Source organism: Bombina bombina, chromosome 6, assembly GCF_027579735.1.
Source record: "Bombina bombina isolate aBomBom1 chromosome 6, aBomBom1.pri, whole genome shotgun sequence".
Classification (NCBI taxonomy): Eukaryota; Metazoa; Chordata; class Amphibia; order Anura; family Bombinatoridae; genus Bombina; species Bombina bombina.
This window is the reverse complement of record NC_069504.1, coordinates 1,091,282,937-1,091,309,682: the sequence shown is the minus strand read 5'-3', so window position 1 is coordinate 1,091,309,682 and position 26,746 is coordinate 1,091,282,937. Positions and strand designations below refer to the sequence as shown.

Below are 26,746 nucleotides of genomic sequence, written 5' to 3'. Positions count from 1 at the left end.
AGTGTCACAACCATTAGCGCCCGCACAAGCGACGCCAAGTACTTCTAGTGCGTCTAATTCTTTCACCCTGCAAGATATGGCCGCAGTTATGAATACTACCCTCACAGAGGTAGTATCTAAGCTGCCTGGGTTGCAGGGGAAGCGCAGTAGGTCTGGTGTGAGAACAAATGCTGAGCCCTCTGACACTTTATTAGCCATATCCGATGTACCCTCACAATGTTCTGAGTTGGGGGTGAGGGATTTGCTGTCTGAGGGAGAGATTTCTGATTCAGGAAAGATGTTCCCTCAGACAGACTCAGATATGAAAGCTTTTAAATTTAAACTAGAACACCTCCGCTTGTTGCTCAGGGAGGGTTTAGCGACTCTGGATGATTGTGACCCTATTGGAGTTCCAGAGAAATTGTGTAAAATGGACAGATTTCTAGAGGTTCCTGCCTACACTGTTTTTCCATTCCCTAAGAGGATTTCGGACATTGTTACTAAGGAGTGGGATAGACCAGGTAATCTGTTCGCTCCCCCTACTACTTTTAAGAAAATGTTTCCCATATCAGACGCCATGCGGGACTCGTGGCAGACGGTCCCTAAGGTGGAGGGAGCTATTTCTACCCTGGCTAAGAGTACAACTATACCTATTGAGGACAGTTGTGCTTTCAAAGATCCTATGGATAAAAAATTAGAGGGTCTCCTAAAGAAAATATTTGTTCATCAGGGTTTTCTTCTCCAACCTATAGCGTGCATTGTTCCTGTAACTACTGCAGCTGCTTTTTGGTTCGAGGCTCTGGAGGAGGCTCTTCAGGTTGAGAAACCATTAGATGATATTCTGGATAGAATTAGGGCGCTCAAGCTAGCTAATTCTTTTATTACAGATGCCGCTTTTCAACTGGCTAAATTAGCGGCAAAGAATTCAGGTTTTGCCATTTTAGCGCGTAGAGCGTTATGTCTTAAGTCCTGGTCTGCTGATGTGTCATCAAAATCTAAGCTTTTAGCCATCCCTTTCAAAGGTAAGACCCTATTCGGGCCTGAACTGAAAGAGATCATTTCAGACATCACTGGAGGGAAAGGCCATGCCCTTCCTCAGGATAAGACAAATAAGATGAGGACCAAACAAAATAATTTTCGTTCCTTTCGAAACTTTAAAGGTGGTCCCTCTACCTCTTCCCCTGCTGCAAAAAAAGAGGGGAATTTTGCTCAATCCAAGTCAGTCTGGAGACCTAACCAGACTTGGAACAAAGGTAAACAGGCCAAGAAGCCCGCTGCTGCCACCAAGACAGCATGAAGGGGTAGCCCCCGATCTGGGACCGGATCTAGTACGGGGCAGACTTTCTCTCTTTGCTCAGGCTTGGGCAAGAGACGTTCAGGACTCCTGGGCTTTAGAAATCGTAACCCAGGGGTATCTTCTAGATTCTCCTCCAAGGGAGAGATTCCATCTTTCTCAATTGTCTGCAAACCAGCCAAAAAGAGAGGCGTTCTTACGCTGTGTAGAAGACCTATATACCATGGGAGTGATCCGCCCAGTTCCGAAAGCAGAACAGGGGCAGGGGTTTTACTCCAATCTGTTTGTGGTTCCCAAAAAAGAGGGAACCTTCAGACCAATTTTAGATCTCAAGATCCTAAACAAATTCCTCAGAGTCCCATCTTTCAAGATGGAGACCATTCAGACTATTTTACCAATGATCCAGGAGGGTCAATATATGACCACCGTGGAGTTAAAGGATGCGTATCTACACATCCCTATCCACAAAGATCATCACCAGTTCCTTAGGTTCGCCTTCCTGGACAAGCATTACCAGTTTGTGGCTCTTCCCTTCGGGTTGGCCACAGCTCCCAGAATTTTCACAAAGGTGCTAGGGTCCCTTCTGGTGGTTCTAAGGCCGCGGGGCATAGCAGTGGTGCCTTATCTGGACGATATCTTAATTCAGGCGTCGACTTACCAACTAGCCAAATCTCACACGGACATCGTGTTGGCTTTTCTGAGATCTCACGGGTGGAAGGTGAACGTAAAAAAGAGTTCACTTACCCCTCAAACAAGAGTTCCATTCCTGGGAACTCTGATAGATTCGGTGGACATGAAAAATTTTCTGACGGAGGTCAGGAAATCAAAGATTTTAACCACCTGCCGAGCTCTTCATTCCATTCCTCGGCCGTCAGTGGCTCAGTGTATGGAGGTTATCGGACTAATGGTAGCGGCAATGGACATAGTTCCGTTTGCTCGTTCGCATCTCAGACCACTGTAACTATGCATGCTCAAACAGTGGAATGGGGATTATGCAGATTTATCTCCTCAGATAAATCTGGATCAAGAGACCAGAGACTCTCTTCTTTGGTGGTTGTCACAGGATCATCTGTCCCAGGGAATGTGTTTCCGCAGGACTCAGGAGGAGGCTCTCCTCCCGATAAATATTCTAGAACTGAGAGCGATATTCAACGCGCTTCAGGCGTGGCCTCAGCTGGCTTCGACCAGATACATAAGATTCCAGTCGGACAATATCACGACTGTAGCATATATCAATCATCAGGGGGGAACAAAGAGTTCTCTAGCAATGATAGAGGTTACCAAATTAATTAGATGGGCAGAGACTTACTCTTGCCATCTATCAGCAATCTATATCCCAGGAGTGGAGAACTGGGAAGCGGATTTTCTAAGTCGTCAGACTTTTCATCCGGGGGGGGAGTGGGAACTCCATCCGGAGGTGTTTACACAATTGATTCAGCAATGGGGCACACTAGAATTGGATCTGATGGCGTCTCGTCAGAACGCCAAACTTCCTTGTTACGGGTCCAGGTCAAGGGATCCTCAGGCAGTACTGATAGATGCTCTAGCAGTACCCTGGTCGTTCAACCTGGCTTATGTGTTTTCACCTTTTCCTCTCCTTCCTCGTTTGATTGCTAGAATCAAACAGGAGAGAGCTTCAGTGATTTTGATAGCACCTGCGTCGCCACGCAGGGCTTGGTATGCAGACCTGGTGGACATGTCATCTCTTCCACCATGGACTCTGCCACTGAGACAGGACCTTCTGATTCAAGGTCCGTTCCAGCATCCAAATCTAGTTTCTCTGCGGCTTACTGCATGGAGATTGAACGCTTGATTTTATCCAAGCGGGGTTTCTCTGAGTCGGTCATAGATACCTTGATTCAGGCTCGAAAGCCTGTCACTAGGAAAGTTTATCATAAGATATGGCGTAAATATCTTTATTGGTGCGAATCCAAAGGCTACTCATGGAGTAAGATCAGGATTCCTAGGATTTTGACCTTTCTCCAAGAAGGATTGGAGAAGGGCCTATCAGCTAGTTCCTTAAAGGGACAGATATCTGCTTTGTCAATTCTACTGTACAAGCGTCTGGCAGATGTTCCAGACGTTCAGTCGTTCTGTCAGGCTGTAGTTAGAATCAAGCCTGTGTTTAAACCTTTTGCTCCGCCATGGAGTTTGAATTTAGTTCTTAAAGTTCTTCAAGGGGTTCCGTTTGAACCTATGCATTCCATAGATATTAAGCTTCTATCTTGGAAGGTTCTGTTTTTAGTTGCTATCTCTTCGGCTCGAAGAGTTTCTGAACTATCTGCATTGCAATGCGACTCGCCTTATCTTGTTTTCCATGCTGATAAGGTGGTTTTGCGTACCAAACCTGGATTCCTTCCTAAGGTTGTTACTAATAGGAATATCAATCAGGAAATTGTTGTTCCTTCTCTGTGTCCTAATCCTTCCTCTAAGAAGGAGCGTCTGTTGCACAACTTGGACGTGGTTCGTGCTTTGAAGTTTTACTTGCAAGCAACCAAAGATTTCCGTCAAACATCTTCTTTGTTTGTTGTCTATTCTGGAAAACGTAGAGGTCTCTTTCTTTTTGGCTGAAAAGCATCATCCGTTTGGCATACGAGACTGCGGGACAGCAGCCTCCTGAAAGGATTACAGCTCACTCTACTAGAGCGGTGGCTTCCACATGGGCTTTTAAAAATTATGCTTCTGTTGAACAGATTTGTAAGGCTGCGACTTGGTCTTCGCTTCATACCTTTTTCAAATTTTACAAATTTGATACCTTTGCTTCTTCAGAGGCTATTTTTGGGAGAAAAGTTCTTCAAGCAGTGGTGCCTTCTGTTTAACCATCTGTCTTGTCCCTCCCGTTCATCCGTGTCCTGTAGCTTTGGTATTGTATCCCACAAGTAAAGGATGAATCCGTGGACTCGTCATACCTTTTAGAAGAAAAGTAAATTTATGCTTACCTGATAAATTAATTTCTTCTATGGTATGACGAGTCCACGGCCCGCCCTGTCATTTTAAGACAGATTATATTTTTTTGATTTTAAACTTCAGTCACCTCTGCACCTTTTAGTTTCTCCTTTTTCTTCCTGTACCTTCGGTCGAATGACTGGGGGGTGGAGCTAAGGGAGGAGCTATATAGACAGCTCTGCTGTGGTGCTCTTTGCCACTTCCTATTAGCAGGAGGATAATATCCCACAAGGATGAATCCGTGGACTCGTCGTACCATAGAAGAAATTAATTTATCAGGTAAGCATAAATTTACTTTTTCTACATATTTAGGCCTTCAAAATGTAGTGAACGACTGCTAGTAACAACTGGGGTACTCACTAACTTAATATGTTAATATGAGACCAGTTTTTCGTATTGTTACTCCAAGTGGTAAAAAAGTTATAGGGCTTATATGGCGAAATGTGAATCAGCGCAGATGGTTTACTACTCATTATAATTTGATAGCATTAAATATAAAATACTAGTCCTAAAGCCCGTTTACACAGGCCATTTTTTGCAGTACAGCGGCCCCACTCCCTTTCTCTCTCTCTCTGCCTCTCTATTGCTCGCTCTCTCCCCTCTCTTTTGTTCTCTCTCTCTGCCCCTCTCTTTTGCGCTCTCTCTCGCCCCTCTCTTTTGCTCTCTCTCCCCCCTCTCTCTCGCTCTCTCTTCCCCCCCTCTTTTGCTCTCTTCTCCCTCTCTTTTGCTCTCTCTTCCCCCTCTCTATTGCTCTCTTACCCACTCTTTTGCTCTCTCTTTCTCCCCCCATTCTCGCTCTCTCTACCCCTCTTTTTTGCTCTGTCTCTCCTCTCCCCCCATCTCTTTTGCTCTCTCTCTCCCCCCTCTCTTTTGTGCTCTCTCCCCCCTCTCATTTGCGCTCTCTCCATCTCTCTTTTGTGCTCTCTCTCCCCCCTCTCTTTTGCGCTCTCTCCCCCTTTCTTTTGCTCTCTTTCTCCCCCTCTTTTACTTTCTCTTTCCCCCCTCTTTTGCTCTCTCTCCCCCCTCTTTTGCTCTCTCTCATGATCCGCTGGCCCCACTGTCTTTATGCAGGAACATCATTATTTTACTTTGGCATGCTTTTTGTTATATTAATGCAGGCACTATTAGTGTTCCTCTGAAACAGATGCTATGGAGGCCGATTTATTAACCGTCGGGCGGATATGATCCGCTTTAGCGGATCATGTCCGCCCGACATTGCTTAATGCCGACAGCATATGCTGTCAGCATTTAACATTGCACAAGCATTTCTGGTGAAATGCTGCTTGTGCAATGATACTCTCCCCGGCCGCTAGCAGGGGGTGTCAATCATCCCGATCCTATCTGATTGGGATGATTGCTTTCCGCCACCTTTAGAGGTGGCAGACGAGTTAAGGAGCAGCGGTCTTCTTAACTTATGTTTCGCATTCCCAACATGTTAACTCGTCCCCTAAGTCTTATTGCATCATCTTTCAAGACTGGCTTATTACTAAAAGTAAACAGAGCTGTCACACATTCTTACATTTGATGCATTCTGCAATTTTATTTCAAATAACATTTATTGTAGTATTTAGAAACATAAAAATAAACTGATAACCATCCTTTTACATCTGAGGAACTGCATAGTTTTATAAATATTTCAATTGTTCACTAACATTTCATCGACTTGTTGTATTAAACTGTTCAAAGTACTGCGCTGTTGGAGCATTAGAGAACACTTCTCTGTCAAGGTAGATTTTCCTGCAAAATAAAAAGAGGCGTTAATAACAGAACAATATATTCAAATATACAAATTATATTAAAGTAAAAATCTATTTCCCATAAAGGGCTAGATTACAAGTGGCTCGCTAACCTTAGCAAGGTATTAGAAGTGAAAAGTAAAAATGCACTTAAAGGGACAGTCTAGTAAAAAATAAACTTGATTCAGATAGGGCATGTAATTTTAAACAACTTTCCAATTTACTTTTATCATCAATTTTGCTTTGTTCTCTTGGTATTCTTAGTTGAAAGCTAAATCTAGGAGGCTCATATGCTAATGTCTTAGCCCTTGAAGGCTGCCTCTTATCTGAATGCATTTTGACAGTTTTTCACAACTAGAGGGCGTTAGTTCATGTGTGTCATATAGATAATATTGTGCTCACGCACGTGGAGTTTCCTAGGAGTCAGCACTGAAAGACCCGAAAAGAGGGCAGTCTGCAGAGGTAAAAACTATATGAATAAAAATGTGTTGGATATGCAAAACTGTGGAATGGGTAATAAAGGGATTATCTATCTTTTTAAATAATAAAAATTCTGGTGTAGACTGACCCTTTAACACAACATAAATACATTTAAAATACAGTTACATTCATATTAATACTATCTGAAAAAAAATATTCATATAAATTTAAATAAAAAAAAGTTATAAAGGTTCATAGGTATATGATATATGACAAGGACTATAATTATTATTATTATAATACTTTATTTATTAAGCGCCAACATATTCAATAGCACTGTACATGGGTACAATTTGTTTAAATAATACAAAAATTGAAATAGATAAGACAAAATTTGACACACACAGGAGGAGATGAGGACCCTAATCCTGTGGGAACTTACTATATATATATATATATATATATATATATATATATATATATATATATATATAAAGCAGGCAAAGGGAAGGCACTCACCGTATTAGTAACAAACTCTTTTATTGTTTAGTTAACGTTTTCGGGGTTGCCCCCGTCCTCAAACCAAAAGAACATATTCAAAACTCACCTATTTAACAGAATACCTAGCAACCAAATATCAACACAAACCAACAGCGCTCCTTATTAAACATATTGAACAAGCCACATTCCATAGTGCCTGTCAACATCCAGCGCAGTAAATCAGACATGCTCACCGCAGTGGAACTAACGTAACAAAACCAATGTTCAATTAAATCAACAGACACCCCACCACAATTAACCATAATAATCTCACAGACCACATCCATAAGGACGCCACCCACACCAAAGATAAAAACACAATCGCCCAACATCCAAATAGACCTATAAAACCAGATGCACATACTCTATCATAACGCAAGCAGCATAGTCCACGAACAATCACTGTCACAACAACCCGAACAAAGCCTAGCAGCCAAACATCAAACCAACTAAAAGACCGGATACCATACTCTGTTATTTAAAAGTCACCGCATATCGCCATCATTTATAGTATGTTGGTCTTGGTGGGGTGTCTGTTGATTTAATTGAACATTGGTTTTGTTACTGTTACAGAAGCATTAGTTATTTTGTTGTGAAAAGCTTATTTCCCAGCAGCAATGCCTGAACCAGCAAGCCAGCGCCTAAGAAGGGCTCCAAGAAAACCGTAACAAGTTTCATTTCATAAAGAGTTAACTCTTTTTTTTCAGCTTTTAGAAACTATTGTCTAATCACCTCTGGAGCCAGACTGCTAATTGATAAGATGAACTTGTAAACTTGTTATCTTAAGTACTGTAATCCTATTGTGGCCTGTCAAAGGACAGTGCTCTCTATCTAAATGTGTGATGGGGGATTTTGTGCTTCCCCCCCTCTCCCCCTGGGAGTGCCCTGTGTGCATGTAACCTTAATAAAAAGCAGGCTGGGCATCCCAGTCCTGAGTTCTTGTTTTGACCCTCAATCGCAGCGTTGACTCGTTTTTGTGGGCAGAAGGGTATCCTAGCTGTACTGCAGCTAAGGGAGATTATTCTATATTTGCGAGACTCATATAGAATACTATGGAAAGCAGCTTCTCCCCTCTTTAGCAATAGGGATCCAGGCTACTAAGCGGTCCATCTCTCAGCGAGACTAAGGGTAACCGTAACATTTGGCGGCAGCGGCGGGATTTTCCTGGATTTCCTAGGAGAGGTACAGAACGGATGGAGAGCGCTTACGAAAAATTGAAGCGTACAACCCTAAAGGATTTACTTGAAAGCAGAGGGGGGTACGCCAGCAACCGGCCGAGGAGAGAGCTGATCGCAGAATTGACCGAACTGGATCAGAGCTTCACAATGGCGGAAACACCGACCACGATTAGTGACGAAAAAACCAGGATTGTTCGGGAAAGGCTCTCATTATACGGGCCGAACCCCTCCATGGAATTGGTACAGCAGTTGATGGCGGAGGCGGACGAGGATATACGAGAGACTCGAGCCCACGAACTCAACCTAGCGAACGCACACCGCAATGCTGAAGCCCCGCAGGTAATCATCCCTGTCGAAAATGCTGGGAGGCCCAAGATACCCTATGCGGCATTTCGACCCTTCCTAGAGAGCGAGACAGGGATTGATGAATATTTGGCGGACTTCGAAAGGCAATGTGCCCTGCACCAGATTCCCAACAGAGAGTGGCCCACGATATTGTCTGGGAAACTATCCGGGCGAGCCCTGGAAGCCTTTCGTACTCTGGGTGCTGAGGAAGTGACACAGTATGAGCTAGTTAAGGAGACACTGTTGCGACGGTACGCTGTAACTCCGGACACGTATCGCCGACAGTTTCGGGGCACGGAAAAGAAGCCTAACGATACCCATATGGAATGGGCGCACCGAATGCGGAGAGCGGCAAATCACTGGCTGAGCGGAAGTAAAGCGGTGACTGGGGAGGAAATTTTACAATTGTTTCTCTTAGAACATTTTTATAATGGCATGGAACAGCAAGGGAAGGAATGGCTGCGAGACAGGCGGCCTTCTACCTTAGAAGAAGCAGCCAAATTGGCCGATGAACATTATGACTCCCGTCTTCACGAACCCATGAACTACCGAGCTCCAGCACGGGTCGAACCCAGAGAGGTTTACCGTGCACCCCCTCGTGCTGAATTCCGAGCCCCGGTGCCCACAGGGCCCGTCCGACACTCAGGACCACCCAATAACAGCTCTGAGCGTCCCAGACCGACTTGCCACCGATGCAAGCAACCAGGGCATTTCATGGCTAGCTGCCCCCTTAATACGCACCAGACACCCAGGAATTACAATGACCCCTCTGGGTCCTATCGTCCGGCCCGGGCCCTCTGTGTTAACCAAGAGGCCCCTATGGAGGGATATGTGGGGCCGCTTCACGAGGCAGACCCTGTATATGCTGCCTCAGATAACCGCCAGCACCATCGGCAGAGGGTATGGCTCGAGGGGCGATCTACCGAGGGATTGCGAGACACAGGGGCTACTATCACGCTGGTACAGAGTCATTTGGTGCCAGAGCACAAGCGATCCGGACAGACTGTGGCCGTTAGAGTGGCGGGGGGGGGATGTGTACAAAATTCCAACAGCTAAAGTGCATCTTGATTGGGGAGCGGGAAAGGGGGCTGTGAACGTGGGCCTAATGGATAATTTACCTGCCGAAGTACTACTGGGCAACGATTTGGGCCCCATGACTTCTGCCTATGCTCCAGTATGCAACAACGAGGCGGACCCAGTGACTACACGGGCCCAAGCCCGGACGGAGCGAGAGCTTTCACCAGTGCGGGAGACACAGGTAAGACCTACCCCGACCTTGCCTGACAGGTTAGGCCCCATACCCTGGGACACCCCAGATGCTTTCGAGGCAGAGTCTAAGACTGACCCGACCTTACAAAAGTACCGGGAACGAGCAGAGACCGGAGGGGGCGGGGCAGATAACGAAACATTCTTATGGGAAAAAGGGAAACTATACCGCTGGACAGAGAAAAGGGGACAGCGTAGGCGACAGCTGGTAGTGCCCCACAAATACCGTCAAGAAATCCTCAAAATAGGCCACGACATCCCCTTAGCAGGCCACCTAGCCGTTACCCGTACCCTACACCGCATTACTCACACGTTCTTTTGGCCAGGGGTGCACGCTGACGTTAGAACTTACTGTAACACCTGCGATGTGTGTCAACGAGTAGGAAGGCGAGGCGATCACCCTAAAGCCCAGCTAATAAATATGCCCATTGTAGAGGAACCCTTCAGCCGGGTTGCTATTGACCTAGTGGGACCACTGGCTACCCCTAGTCCCTCCGGTAAGCGATACATTCTTACCGTAGTGGACTACGCTACCAGGTACCCAGAGGCTGTCGCCCTATCCAACATACAAGCGGATACGGTAGCGAATGCACTAGTACAGGTGTTCTCCCGGGTAGGATTTCCAAAAGAAATCCTATCCGACCGAGGCACCCAATTTACGGCTGAATTGACCCAACAACTCTGGCAGGTTTGCAAAATTAAGTCCCTCCTAAGCTCCCCATACCACCCCCAGACGAACGGGCTGTGTGAGAGGTTCAATGGGACCCTCAAGCAAATGCTCAAGACGTTCACTCAGGAATACCGAGACTGGGAACGCTTCCTGCCGCACCTCCTATTTGCTTATCGGGAGGTGCCCCAGGAAACGACAGGGTTCTCTCCCTTCGAGTTGCTCTACGGAAGAAAGGTACGGGGACCCCTAAACCTGATCCGGGAGCACTGGGAGGGAGAGATGGAGGCTGACGGTGTCCCAATTGTGCCATACGTGCTGGAACTCAGGGACCGAATGGAGCAATTAGCCAAATCCGTGCGGGCTAATCTCCAGTTGGCCCAGAGAAGACAGAAAGTATGGTACGATCGGGGGGCCCGAAAGAGAATCTTCACCATAGGACAAAAGGTGTTAGTACTTAAGCCGGTGAAGACAGACAAATTGCAGGCGTCCTGGCAGGGTCCCTACCAGATCGTAGAGAAAAGGGGAGACACCACTTATGTGATAGCTAGCTGCCACGACAACAATCTTAGAAAGACATTCCATGTAAACATGCTCAAGGAATATTTTGAGCGACCAGAGAACGTGACGGCCATATGTTGTTCCCCTCAGGAAGACCCCGACAGTTTACCCATTCCAGACCTATTAGAAAAGAGCCTCCCCACAGGTATAGTGGCTCAGGTTCAGATAGGGGACCGACTTAGCCCCACTGAAAGGGAGCAGCTCAACCAACTCCTCCAGTCCAAACACCTCACCTTCTCCCCGAAGCCAGGGTACACTACTTTAACCACCCACCAGGTAGATACTCCGGGACAAGCTCCCTTGCGCCAGGCTCCGTACCGAATCCCCGAAGCAGTTAGGACAGGAATGAAGAAGGAGATCGATGAGATGCTCCAGCTCAGGGTAATTGAGCCCTCCGATAGTCCCTGGGCCTCCCCAGTTGTCTTGGTGCCCAAGAAAGATGGGACCACCCGGTTCTGCGTAGACTATCGGAGGCTCAATGAAAATACCGTGACGGACGCTTACCCTATGCCCAGGGTAGACGAGCTACTCGATCGTATAGCCAGGGGAAATTACCTGACCACTATTGACCTCTGCAAAGGTTACTGGCAGATTCCCCTGGCCCCGGAGGCTATCCCCAAGTCGGCATTCGTCACCCCATTCGGCTTATATCAGTTTAGGGTAATGCCGTTTGGGATGAAGAATGCCCCAGCTACATTCCAGCGCTTGGTGGATAGGCTCCTGGATGGCTTCCAGAGTTTTGCTTGCGCCTACCTGGACGACATAGCGATCCACAGTGAGTCCTGGGAGGACCACTTAGCTCATGTGGGAATGGTTCTGGATCAGATCCGGGCTGCTGGCCTGACTCTGAAGCCAGAAAAATGCCACTTTGGGATGGCCGAGGTACAGTACCTGGGTCACCGGGTGGGGTGTGGAAAGCAGCGACCAGAGCCGGCCAAAATAGAAGCTGTCGCCAATTGGTCCACCCCCATCACTAAGACTCAGGTCCTAGCCTTCCTGGGCACGGCAGGGTACTATAGACGGTTCGTACCAGACTACAGCACACTTGCCAAACCCCTGACTGACTTGACCAAGAAGAACTTACCTCGACAGGTCCTGTGGTCTCCCCACTGTGAAACGGCTTTCCAGGCTCTCAAAAATGCTCTAATTAACGCTCCTGTCTTGGCGGCCCCAGCCCTTAACAAACGTTTTATCGTCCATACCGATGCTTCCATGTTCGGGCTGGGAGCCGTCCTCAGCCAAGTAGGCGAAGATGGAGGGGAGCATCCAGTTGCCTACATCAGCCGGAAGCTCCTGCCCCGCGAAGTCAGCTATGCAGCGGTCGAAAAGGAGTGTTTGGCTTTGGTGTGGGCATTAAAGAAATTGACTCCCTATTTATATGGTCAGGAGTTCACTCTGGTCACCGACCATAACCCGTTGGTGTGGCTGAACCGGGTCTCTGGAGATAACGGCAGGCTATTACGTTGGAGCTTATCGTTGCAAACCTTCAATTTCACCATTACTTACAGACCTGGGAAACAGAATGGCAACGCCGACGGGTTGTCCAGACAAACCGACCTCAGCCCCGCATAACCAGCGGTCTGGACAGCCTTAGTCTGCCCCGAAAAGGGGTCAGACCGTGTCTGCCAGAGTGTTCCACAGAAAGGGAGCAATGTTACAGAAGCATTAGTTATTTTGTTGTGAAAAGCTTATTTCCCAGCAGCAATGCCTGAACCAGCAAGCCAGCGCCTAAGAAGGGCTCCAAGAAAACCGTAACAAGTTTCATTTCATAAAGAGTTAACTCTTTTTTTTCAGCTTTTAGAAACTATTGTCTAATCACCTCTGGAGCCAGACTGCTAATTGATAAGATGAACTTGTAAACTTGTTATCTTAAGTACTGTAATCCTATTGTGGCCTGTCAAAGGACAGTGCTCTCTATCTAAATGTGTGATGGGGGATTTTGTGCTTCCCCCCCTCTCCCCCTGGGAGTGCCCTGTGTGCATGTAACCTTAATAAAAAGCAGGCTGGGCATCCCAGTCCTGAGTTCTTGTTTTGACCCTCAATCGCAGCGTTGACTCGTTTTTGTGGGCAGAAGGGTATCCTAGCTGTACTGCAGCTAAGGGAGATTATTCTATATTTGCGAGACTCATATAGAATACTATGGAAAGCAGCTTCTCCCCTCTTTAGCAATAGGGATCCAGGCTACTAAGCGGTCCATCTCTCAGCGAGACTAAGGGTAACCGTAACAGTTACGTTAGTTCCAATGCGGTGAGCATGTCTGATTTACTGCGCTGGATGTTGACAGGCACTATGGAATACGGTATGGCTTGTTCAATATGTTTAATAAGGAGCGCTGTTGGTTTGTGTTGATATTTGGTTGCTAGGTAACGTTCGGCAAGTTACGATACAACAGAGTACTAAATAATTGAATGCTGGGTTTGATGTTGCTCGGGAGGTAGTATGTTAGAGTACGCACATGTGATATCAATATATGGCTTGTATACTTTGCGATCATGTTTGTTTTTAATCTGACAGATGTTATACACGTTGGTGTTAGGAGGTTACTATGGTGATGGCTTTTTCTTGAGGCCGGTTTTGTTCGCAGCTGTGTTCCGTAACAGTTTTGCTCATGCGCAGTTGCGTTTGGGAAGACGTGCAGGGACACAGCTGATTCAGATTTCACGGTGATGGGTTTCCTGTTAAATAGGTGAGTTTTGAATATGTTCTGTTGGTCTGAGGACGGGGGCAACCCCGAAACCGTTAACTAAACAATAAAAGAGTTTGTTACTAATACGGTGAGTGCCTTCCCTTTGCCTGCTTTATATGTTCTTTACTTGAGGAGCACCCCGGATGATGAACTACAAAAAAGTGAGTGCTGGTACCCCTTTGCAATTGTTATATATATATATATATATATATATATATATACTGTATATATATATATACACATACATACATACATATACACACACACACACATAGTGTTTGGTTGGCATTTTAAAATAGCCAGTGAGGAGAATGTAATATTTTCTTAAATTCTTATATTATATAATCTTCAGCTATCCAAAGCACAAATTAATTGCATAATTTAACATAAATGTATTTAATAATAATATGTGCAATAAAAATTGAACAATTTTAATAATGGCTAAATTTAGTTTAATATTGGCTAAATTTTAGTCGGATGGTCTGTAAAATTAACATTTTATTACTTATCTCTCCTAACCTCCATTGGGAGTGTCAATTCTCCTGCTGGTTATGTTTACACAGCTTTTTTTTTTATATAAACATTCACAATAGGTATGTATACCAAGGGCAAAATTTGCTATTTCAAACACAGAAATAAATGTAAATGAGCTTGTTGTAAACAATTTAAAGGGACATGAAACCCAATTTTTTTAATTTTATGATTTAGCATGATATTTTTATTTTTTTATTTTTTTTTAAACCATTTATTTATGTCCAACAATGAATACAAGTTCCATGGAAACAAGAAGCCACGATTTTAGAGTTCATAAACAAACAACAGAAAAAAAACAATAGAGAGAAAATAATGATTATCAACCAAAATTGCATATTACCCATCATATACTCAATTGATAAAACCTAAGCCATCTGCCTATCTTCTTATTACTCATTGTTGGAGTGTTTTATTTATAAAAAATAAAGAAAAAAGAGATAACTTAATTCTAAAAAAACATAACAAAAAAAAAATAATAAAAAAAAAAAAAATATAATAAACCACCCAAGAACTGGTAAACCAACAAAAAAAATAAAATAAAAGGGGAGGGGCAGAGGGGAGAAAAAGGGGCAGGGGGAGAAAAAAAAAGGGGAAGAATTGGAAGAAGAGAAAGTCCCGGATCTCTCATAACTTCTCTAAATCACCAAATACCCAACAATATTAACTCCGAATTCTTAAATGGAGAGATTAAGTAATCGATTTCTCTTTCAGGGAAAATCTTAATAAATGGTGCCCATTTGTCAAAAAATTTCTTTACGTCGGGTTCATTATCTATATTAGTATTTTTCTGTTCTAAAACACATTGTTTCTTTAGATGATCCCTGATTTCAACAATAGTTGGTACCGACCTCATCTTCCATTTCTGGCAAAGCAGATATCTGGTGGCTAAGATAGATAGATTAACTAGTTTCTCATTAGACTGTCGCCCTTTTTCAGATTTTAGACAGAATATAATCTGGAACAAGGAAAAAGATATTTGTTCAATTTTAAGTTTACTTTTAAGCCAGTATTCCAGCTTACTCCAAACATTACTCACTCTAGGACATTGCCAGAACATGTGAATTATATCAGCAGCAAAATAAGAACATTTGGGGCATTTATTAAATTGATGATTACGGACTCTGAGGCCTCTTTCCGGGGTGAAATATGCCCTATGCAAGAGTTTTAAATGAGCATCTCGCCAATTGGATGAGGATGTGGTTTTTGTTACTTTATTAATTGAAAATTGGATAGTTTTCGAGTCGATATTACTGTGTGGGATTAAGGTGTCCCAGGACCCGGCCAGCTTCTCCAATATCGGGGTGGCTTTGGTAAGGTTCAATGAGTAGTAACATGGGGCAATAGACATGGAGGAATTTTTGGTTATTGTTAACCAGGTTTCTAAGCTTCCCAAGGATCAGTTCCATCCAATCTTGTGTATAAGCTCTGTAATATAGTGTCTTATCTGTAAATATGCGTAGAAATCTTTATTTAACAGATTAAATTCAAGCCGCAACTCCTCAAAAGATTTAACACATTTTCTCTCCTGATTAATAAAGTAAATGACCCTGTCCAGCCCCCTGTTATACCATCTATTAAAAATAACTGAGTCCAGTCCTGGTTGGAAGTTCGGGTTTCTAGTTAGAGGAAGATGTTTTGATACCATGGGGCATATAGAGAGAGATTTGGATATTTTGAACCAAGCTTTAATCGGGTTTAAAATAGATTTAAGCTCCTTTATATTTCTGGGGAGATCTTTAGGGCTCGTATGTGCCAGAGCTATTGGAGAGTATGGGTCACATATATTAAATTCAAGGTCATTATTTAAGACATAGTTCTTGGTAGAAAACCAGTCCGCTATTATGCGGGCCAAAAAACAAAGATTATAAAATCTTAAGTTCGGAAGTGCCAATCCTCCCAATTCTCTTGGCACCATTAGTTTAGAGAGGGCTATTTTGGGCCTCTTCCCCTGCCGAATTTCCCGATTGATGTATTCATTGAACGTATATCTCTCTCAAATAAAATTAAAGGGACATTCTGTAAAATATAAAGCAATTTTGGGAGAAGGATCATTTTAACTAAGGCTGAACGGCCAGATATTGAAAGTGGTAAATTTTGCCAGGCCTTAAGCCTTTCTTTGATAAAACTTAACATTGGAGTTATGTTCATCTTATATAGATCTTTTAAATTAATTGGTATTTTAATTCCCAAGTATTTCAATGAGTCTGTTACTACTCTAAAGGGTAAATCTGTCTTGCTGGTCTTATTTTTCCTGAGCCACATTAGTTCCGATTTTATCGCATTTACTTTGTATCCTGAGAATACCCCAAAATGGTCAGTAATTTGCAGGAGTTTTGGAATATTTTGCGCTGTATTAGATATGTATATAAGTAGGTCATCCGCATATAATCCGACTTTCATTTCATGCCTCCTAATTTTTATGCCCTCCAGTGAGTTCCTAATTCTAATTGCTAAGGGTTCTATAGCTAAGTCGAAAAGGAGCGGGGAGAGAGGACAGCCCTGACGAGTGCCCCTCTTTAATGCAATTGGTGGGGAGATATCATCGTTAATAATCAGACTTGTGGAAGAGTGACTATAGAGGCTCTCCACGAATTTAGGGAAATTCCCTACAATCCCGAACCTTGCTAATGAGAGAATTAGATGTTTATGAACTACCAAGTCAAAAGCTTTTTCCGCATCAATTGACAAAATGGCCAGGTCCGGGGAGTCCTCTCCCCCCGCCCCTTGTGGGGTCTCTCCCTGAACATATTCCATAGTCACCAGTAATTCCCTAATCTTTGCAGACGAGTTACGATTATTAAGAAAACCAGCTTGGTCCGGATGGATTACTGTAGATAGAATGGACTGAAGTCTAGTTGCTAAAATGGAGGAGAGTATTTTATAGTCTGAGTTTAACAATGCAATTGGTCTGTAGGACTCCTTACATGTAGGGTCCTTCCCCTCTTTTAAAATCAAAGTGGTTAGAGAGGACGCGAAAGAGGACGTGGGTTGTTTATGATAAATAAAGATATCATTATAAAGGTTAGCTAAGTAAGAAACTATCTCCGATGATAAGATTTTATAGAGTTCATTGGGCAATCCATCCGGTCCAGCTGCCTTGTTCAAGGGAAGTTTAGAGATTATTTTTCCAATTTCTTCCCGCGTAATTGGGGCGTTAAGTCTAGCGTTAGAGTTAGAGAGATATTTCTCATTATGTTGGATTTTATCAATATTGGATTTTTTGTTCTCACTTTTAATTAGTTTAGATAACATTTTACCAGACTTATTACCAAATTTATGTAGTTTAGCTTGCAATCTAATCTCGTTATATGTTTCCTGAGCTAGGAAAAAGGTATTTCTCGCAGCTTTAGTTCGTATGTACCTTGCCCAGTTTAGAAGAGTTCTTTCCAATAAATAAGTGTTATAGGCGTTAACCAAAGAATTATAGACTTCCTTTTCCCTTGCTTTTTTTTTTATTTTGAATAATGGAATATGCTGTGATTTCTCCTCTAAGGACTGCCTTAGCAGTTTCCCAGAAGATATCTGTGCGGTCCACATAGTTGATATTAAATTGCGCATATTCCGTGAATCGATTCCTGAGCCACTGTTTAAACTTCAAGTCGGTAAAAAGAAAATAAGGAAAGAAAAATCGGAGGGTCTTTGGTTTAGATTGTGCCAGGTTGAATTCAAGGGAGATGGGCCCGTGGTCTGATAGAAAAATTGGCATTATCTGAGATTTAATCTTTGAGGAACTCAAGTGATCACTAATCAAGAATAAGTCGATCCTGGATAAAGTTTTGTGAGCCTTAGATAGGCAAGTAAAATCTTGGGTGTCAGGATTCTGATATCTCCAAATATCTCGCAGGGAAAGAATTCGTTTAATCTTTTTGACCAATTTAAAATCAAGATTATCCTTCTTCTGTTTCAAAAGCTTAGAGTCTTTTCTGAGTCTATCTATAGGACATTGGGGGGCCATATTAAAGTCCCCCCCCCCAAAATTAAAGTTTCCTGTATTAGGCCAATATCCGTCTGAACTTTCCGCAAATGTGATAAGATTGCTTTACGTTTGATGGGGGAGGAAATTCCTCCTACATTCCAGGATACAATTTTAAAATTATCAGGATTATACGTCATATTTCTCTATGTATAGAGGAGAGGAGTAAGTAGCATTGGTGGAATGAAAAGGGATGAGAGAACTGGGCGGAAGGAGGAGAAGAAGAGAAAAAAAAAAAAAACACACAAAACCCCCAGAACCAAAAATGGAAAAGGGGGGGGGGAAATGAGGGGGGTAGGGGGGGTCCAATTCCCCGTGGTTTATAATCACCTTCATCATACTCTGCCTACCTAAGCTGCTAGTTTGTAAGCTATATTTGTGTATCTAGTGTCTTAAGAAGATTCTCCGCCATTTGAAGATCATCAGTAATGTGCGTTGTCCCATTTATTACTACCTTGAGTTTTGAGGGATAAATAAGGGCCGCCCTACACCCTTGGTGAATAAACTTAGAACAAATTGGGGCCAACTCTCTTCTCTTTAAGGCTGTATCTGCCGCAAAATCCTGAAAAATCAGAATTCTACTGTCTTCTATTGTGATTGGTTGATTCTTCCGGAAATACTGCAGAAGAAGATCTTTATCTTTGTAGTTCAGTAATCTAGCGATTATAGGTCGCGGTCTCCTGCTAATGTTACTGTCAGGGCGTAGAGGTCCCATTCTGTGGGCTCTTTATACTATAATAGGTGGGTGTGTAGAGGGGATTTTTAGAGCTCTAGTAAGTGTATGAGAGATAAAGGTATCAAGGTTTTCAAATTTTTTATTTTCAGGAAGGCCTATTATTCTCAAGTTGTTCCGTCTAGAACGGTTTTCGAGGTCCTCGACCCTGTCCAACAATTTTTGTATTATTTTAGCTGAGGTCTCTATTTTGGTGCTATGTATAGTTGCTTGGTCTTCTAGATCTGAGACCCTCTGTTCTGCTTCTTGCAGTCTTCCCGAGAACTGCCTCACTTCTTGGGTTAAAGAGGAAATATCTAGCTTAATATCAGTTTTAAGTAATTCAAATTTGGGGGCGAGAGCCTCCGTGATGTTAGACACCAATGCCTGCATATCAAGATTTTCTGGTAATATTGTCACATTACTAGGGTTTATTTGTTCAGTGGCTGAATCCAGCACACCCTTAAGTTTCCTGTCTTTATGTCTTCCTGTCATGTTTGGGGAAGGGTTTTTAGGGGAGTTAGAAAGGAATTTATCCATGTACCACGTGGTGTGAGTGAAAAGTTAAGTGCCACACAGGGGAGAGGAAAAAAAAAAAAAAGGGGAGGGAAGTCAGATGTCTAACCCCCTGCTGCACTAAGCGATCAGTCCCATAAACATTGTATAATCCAGCCTGGCTAGAGAACTCACCCCCTCCTGCGAATCCAGCCTGCAGCCGGTCCCGTAGATAGATAGCAGAGCGTTTCCCCACGGGCACTTCTGATCCAGCTTTCCTGTCAAAGACTGCGCTCAACTCCCCCCACGCAGAACCGGTGGGGGGGGGGGGAGTGGGCAGCACCGCGTTGGGCGGCTGTAGAGCGTAGAGACAAGCTGCACTTCCGGTCCACACTTCCAAGCCGGGTCCGGCTCCCCCCCGCGCAGCACCGGTGGGGGAGGGAGCGAGACAGGTCCCAGCCGACAGGACCGGGAAGGAGGGCAGCCGCAAACAGGTAGCTTGAAGAATTAGCCTTGTTGCTTGTTGCTTGGGAATCTGAGCTGGTGGGTGCAGAAGGAGGGGGTGGTCAGGAGAAGAGAAACCAGCGTCTTAGTTCCGTTGAGGTGTAAGGGGAGGGCAGCAGGGGGGAATTGGGCTTGTTAATGAAAGAAGTAGTTCAAAGCAGTGGCGCTAACTGTTACGAAAGGAGCCTTCTTAGCTTGCGATTAGCTACGGTATGTTGAGGGATAATTTTAAGAACCAGATAGCTAGCCAACGAGGGTCTAACAGTGGGATGGTGTGCCACTGTCTATGGGTCCGGAGTGGATCTTGTAACTGTCCTGAGGAAGGCCCCCAACCAGGGGCTGGCGCGAAGAAAGTACCGCCAAAGTCCAGGAGACTGGAGAAACGAGCTCAGCTGCAACTGTGTAGCTCCTCCTCCACCGGAAGCACCTAGCATGATATTTTAAACAACTTTCCAAATTACTTCTGTTGTCTAATTTGCTTAATTCTCTTGATATCCTTTGTTAAAAAGCATATTTAATAGGTTCAAGTAGCTGCTGGTTGTTGGCTGCACATAGATGCCTTGTGTGATTAACTTACCCATGTGCATTGCTATTTCTTCAACCAAAGTTATCTGAAGAATGAAACTAATTACATAAAAGAAGCAAATTTAAATGTTTTTTAAAATTGTATTCTTTATCTGAATCATGAAAAAACAATTGTGGGGGCCATGTGCCTTTAATACACTCTAGAGAGGTAAAATGGATAATTGGGAACACATTAAAGGGGTGGAAAAATTTAGGGTAAACTGTACCTTTAAATAAAAAATGTCATAGGTACAGAAAAAAAGGAGCTTTAGGGACCGGGGTTATTTATTAAAATACTTTTTTTTACATTTCAGAAAATGCTAAACTTCACTAGCAGTAGTAGAAAACAATACAACTGGCACTTACTGTGCTTTCTGAGCGTCTGCGAGCTGCAAGTTGATATGATCTTGTGCTTTACGAAGTTCTTTCTCTTGACGTTTTTGCTGCCTCTCTAGCAGTATCATTGTCCTCGCAGCCTGTACCCTCTTTTGATCCCACTCAGCCAATTTCTGCTTCTCCTCCTCCATCAGCCTCTGTCATAAAGAAGAATGACATAATTTATACAGAGTTTCTACTCATTGTCTCTCTTCATAACTTCTCTGAACAACACAAACTGAAACAGATGTCCACAAGATCTTTCCTTGTAGCTGCAACCCCATCACTAAAAACATCACTATAATAATTATGGTTTAAAAGTCTGGAGAGATAACTCCAATGCAACTAGTCTGAAAATACACTAAGATCAACTCCCTGATGTTTGCCAACAGTTGCGACGTTGCTGTAATATCACTTTAAAGGCTCCAATATCTCTATTTAAATCAGATCCACCCTGACATGTACTAATCTCTTGTACTGATTAATACATTGGAACATTGCAGATTATTTAAAGTAACGATAACAATAATAATGCAATACCTTCTTCTCTTGTATCTGCTGCTGCTGTACATTTGTAATCTCATTTACTTGTTCCGGCGTCATTCCCTTCCAGCGATCAGGTACCACACGATGTGGCCCAAAGGCACTTGCTGCCTGAGCAGGATTCTCTGAAAGAAGATCCCCGTCAATAAGGTTGGAAATTTCCACTGAATTATCCTCTTCCTCCTGCTGCTTTTCTAGCTTTTTTCTTTCTGAAGCTTCTTCAGCCTCAAATGAGAGAAAAATAAATAAATAAATTATTTATATATATATATATATATACACATACATAATCAATGGACAATACACAATTGATTCTATAGCTGTATGCAGGGAAATAAAGAGCAATATACACACACACACGTGCGTATATATATATAGTTTTATTTATATACATATGTGTATATAAAATATCTATATACACACACAGTATATATTAATTATACATATGCCAATCTGAACAGTTTATAGCTTTGTTATACAAAAGACACTTGCACGCGCTTGAGCTCTTATCAGCCTACCTAGTTTTACTCTTCAATAAAAGATACCAAGAGAACGTAGCAAATTTGATAACAGAAGTAAATTGGATTTTTTTTTTAAATTGCATGTTCTATCTGAATCATGAAAGTTTCATTTTGACTTTACCGTCACTTTAAGGTCATTGTGGCCCTTTGCTTTCCCCTTTTTACAATTTCTCACACTCCTTTCACATTTCCTTCTTTTTAAATTGCCCCTTTACCTTCTCTTCTGTCCCCCTGTTTACTCACCTTGGTCCTCACCTATCCTCATGTTATAAGAGCTGTTATGATTTTCATTTAAGCCAATCCTAAAAACAGACCTGCTATAGCTTAAAGGGACAGTCTACTCCAGAATTTTTATTGTATAAAAAGATAATCCCTTTATTACTAATTACACAGTTTTGCATAACCAACACAGTTACGTTAATACACTTTTTACCTCTGTGATAACCTTGTATCTAGGCCTCTGCAGACTGCCCCCTTATTTCAGTTCTTTTGACGGACTTGCATTTTAGCCAATCAGTGCTGACTCCTAGGTAACTCCACAGGCACGAGCACAATGTTATCTATATAGCACACATGAACTAATGCCCTCTAGTGGTAAAACACTGTCAAATAGCATTCAGATAAGAGGCGGCCTTCAAGGTCTAATAAATTAGCATATGAGCCTACCTAGGTTTAGCTTTCAACTGAGAATACCAAGAGAACATAGCAAAATTGGTGATAAAAGTAAATTGGAAAGTTGTTTTAAATTACATGCCCTATCTGAAACATGAAAGTTTAATTTTGACTTGACTGTCCCTGCTCACTCGAGGCCAATCGGCTGCTAACAGGGGACGTCAATCATCCCGATCGTATCTTTTAGGTGGCGGACCGCTGTTTCTTAACTTCCGTTTCTGACAGACCAGAAACGGTGGGGCGTCTATGCATCATTTGCTGCTTGTTAAATCGACCCCCATGTATCTGTACTCCAGCCAAATGGCTTAGAATTGCTGGTGGTAGAATAGATTTGCCATGAAGATCCACCAATACCCTGCTAAATGCAACCAATGCCATGCGATAAGACTGGAGTAACTAGCTAGTGAACTAGCAGACGAGGATTGTAAGTGAGGGGATAGGTAAATAGTTTGTGATAGTGAGGGGGGAAATGGAAAATTAAATTGCATAAGATGAGTGAAAGAAAAGTGAGATTAGTGAATATGAAGGGAAAGTTAGAGGATGTCGAGTGGAATGAATAAATGCAGAATTAAAGGGATATAAAACCCAACATTTTTCTTTCATTCTCTTGGTATCTTTTGTTTAAAAGCAGGGGCATAAGCTTAGGAGCCAGCCTATTTCTGGAGCACTATATGGCAGCAGCTTTGCAAGAATGTTATCCATTTGCAAGAGCACTAGATGGCAGCACTATTTCCTGCCAGGTAGTGCTTCAGACGCCTACCTAGGTGTCTCTTCAACACAGAATATCATGGGAACAAAGCAAATTTGATAATAGAAGTAAACTGGAAACTTTTTAGAAATGTTATGCTCTGTCTGAATCAGAAAATAATATTTTTGGGTTTAATATCCCTTTAAAATGAAACAAAGAAAAATAAAATATTAAATGCAGTGATGACAGAGATGTGACACAAAGGTAGGTGGGAATGAAAATGAGAGATTTAGAGAGGGAAGCGATCAACTGAAGGGAATTTGTGAATGAAGTAGAAAAAATGAACCAATACACAAATGACTTATACGTTTATATTAGTCCATTGCAATACTTTTTTTATTATTAACAACAAACATTCAGCTATTAGTATTTGGAGGTTTGCATTTTTTTATATAAAAAAGTAGCAGTTTGGAAACCAATGACCAATTAAAAAAAAAAAAAAAAAAAATTGGACATAAAAAAGTCAAAATTAAACTTTCACGACTCAGATAGAGGATGTAATATTAACACACTTTTAAATGCAATTCTATTATGAAATTGACTTTGTTCTCTAGTATCCTTTATTGAAACGCATGCGTAAATATGCTCAACAGCAGAAATGCACTACTGGGAGCTAGCTGGTGATTGGTGGCTACACACATTTGTCTTGTCACAGGCTCACCAGATGTGTTCAGCTAGCTCCCAGTCATGCATTGAGGCTGAGCATGTGTTTAATCTCTTTGCAGGGGACATACACATTGTTACTGCTTATGCAAGCAACAGTGTTATGCTGTAATGTAGGAGTATGGAGACTAGGTCGCTGAAGAGCGTGACGCTGAGAGTCGCAAGCTGCCCAGCTGATAGGGTGAATATCAACACAGCCCCGTGAGGTGCAAATCCAGCGCGGCAGAGCGTAAGCCGCAAAATCGAGCAACTTCCAAAAAATGCAGCACTCGTGGGACACTGTAAGATTAAAAAACTTAAAATTTTATTTCATATCATAAAAAGGTGAGGTATAGATCAGAGCATTTTATGTCCTAATACACTGTTTTCAGTATAAGTTCTCAAAATCAATGAGAAATAGAAATGCAATCTGATCACATTAGCTTGTTGACTTGTAAAATAAATCTTTTTTTTTTAATTACTGGCAGGTTTTAAAAGCTGTCTGGCCTCTGGATCATAAACAAGTAAGGATTAAAGCATTTAATTAACTAGGAACATTTTCCCTCTGAAAACAAGAAATGATTTTGCAACTACTCACTAAGCTGCTGCTATTAAATCTGATAATGAGCACATTGCAGCAGTTAACATTTATGAAGACCACCAGACCAAAGAACAGTTACGTAACTAATTATAGTGTTACAAGGCCAATAGTACTTCAGTATTTGAAGTTTATACACATCAGTAATAATTGTGAGACTTTTAAATAATTAGAATGCTTAGATTATGAAACATTCCAGAGTATATTCTAATCCCTTAGCAAGGCGTTGTTTTTAATCTACAAAATCTCCCATGAATGTTGATGGTGAATTTAGTTGAAAACAACCAAGTATAAGTATTGCTAAAGGATTACAATACAAACCATAGTAATTGTAATAAGGAGAACTTTTAGGATAGATTTTATTTTGTACAAAAGCTGTGGGCCAAAAGCTCTTAGGTTTCATAACTCAAAATTCATTAAAATTATGGGGGGGGGGGGGAAGATAAAAAACTGAAATTAAAATCCTCCATGTCTCAAAATTAAATCAATGTAAATATTTGCATAGGAAATTAGTACATCTAAGCAAGTATCCCCGCTTGCCCCCAAAAATTCTTAATATGCAATGTTTCCAATGCACAAGAGAATTGTGGGTAAGATATGCAAATTAGGTATGCAAATTCTCAGTTTTTTTGCTTCAAAATACTGTTTTAACACAGCGATCCTTTTAAACAGGAATATGACAGCAAACCAGAAATCACTCACTATACAAGCCTGTTTCATTCTTTTTAGAAGTCATCAGTAGGAGATAGATTTCTGATTGCTGCATTGGAAAAGCTATTTTCATGGTTAAACCAAAATTCATTAAAATTATGGGGGGGGGGGGAGATAAAAAACTGAAATTAAAATCCTCCATGTCTCAAAATTAAATCAATGTAAATATTTGCATAGGAAATTTGCTGTCATATTCCTGTTTAAAAGGATCGCTGTGTTAAAACAGTATTTTGAAGCAAAAAAAATGAGAATTTGCATACCTAATTTGCATATCTTACCCACAATTCTCTTGTGCATTGGAAACATTGCATATTAAGAATTTTTGGGGGCAAGCGGGGATACTTGCTTAGATGTACTAATTTCCTATGCAAATATTTACATTGATTTAATTTTGAGACATGGAGGATTTTAATTTCAGTTTTTTATCTCCCCCCCCATAATTTTAATGAATTTTGGTTTAACCATGAAAATAGCTTTTCCAATGCAGCAATCAGAAATCTATCTCCTACTGATGAGTTCTAAAAAGAACGAAACAGGCTTGTATAGTGAGTGATTTCTGGTTTGCTGTCATATTCCTGTTTAAAAGGATCGCTGTGTTAAAACAGTATTTTGAAGCAAAAAAACTGAGAATTTGCATACCTAATTTGCATATCTTACCCACAATTCTCTTGTGCATTGGAAACATTGCATATTAAGAATTTTTGGGGGCAAGCGGGGATACTTGCTAAGATGTACTAATTTCCTATGCAAATATTTACATTGATTTGGTTTCATAACTCAGAATGATGTGTAGGTCAACATCTGATCCCATAAAACTCAAGCAGACTAGAAAGGGAATGACAATTTTATAGCAATTGTAAATCTTAATAAAGTTAAACCCTGGGTAAAAAAAACCTAAATTGTAATTTTATTATCAGCCACTGAGCAACTAATACCTGAGTATTAGCTCTGCCCAAACATGCATTTCCTGTTAGTTTCCATAGTAAGTTAAAAAGCTTTAACTTAAAGGGACACTGAACCCAATTTTTTTCTTTCGTGATTCAGATAGAGCATGCAATTTTAAGCAACTTTCTAATTTACTCCTATTATCAAATTGTCTTAGTTCTCTTGCTATCTTTATTTGAAAAAGAAGACATCTAAGCTTTTTTTTATTCAGAACTCTGGATAGCACTTTTTTATTGGTGAATGAATTTATCCATCAATCAGCAAGGACAACCCAGGTTGTTCACCAAAAATGGGCCGGAATCTAAACTTACATTCTTGCATTTCAAATAAAGATACCAAGAGAATGAAGAAAATTTGATTATAGGAATAAATTAGAAAGTTGCTTAAAATTTCATGCTCTGATTCACGAAAGAAAAAAATTGGGTACAGTGTCCCTTTAAAAGGATCACTCAATGCAGTACACTTGCATAATTAACAAGTGCATAATAAAAAGACAATGATTTAACACCTACTCTGGCCCCTTGTATCATGTGACAGACATCCGCCAATCACAGACTAGTATACATATACCCTGTGAGCTTGTGCACATGC

General features: G+C 41.9%; 1 protein-coding gene across 1 annotated transcript in view; it reads right to left on the bottom strand.

The window, feature by feature from the left end:
* Positions 1-5,731: 5,731 nt before the first annotated feature.
* The window catches only part of RIBC2 (RIB43A domain with coiled-coils 2), a 57,615-nt gene continuing 36,600 nt past the window's right edge, over positions 5,732-26,746 (bottom strand). Inside the window, exons 5-7 of the mRNA XM_053716253.1 lie at positions 21,316-21,543; positions 20,767-20,933; positions 5,732-5,956 (exon numbers count right to left, since the gene is read on the bottom strand). Coding sequence (XP_053572228.1) covers positions 5,875-5,956; positions 20,767-20,933; positions 21,316-21,543 — 477 coding nt within the window. The 3' untranslated portion in view covers positions 5,732-5,874. The remainder of the gene's footprint in view (positions 5,957-20,766; positions 20,934-21,315; positions 21,544-26,746) is intronic.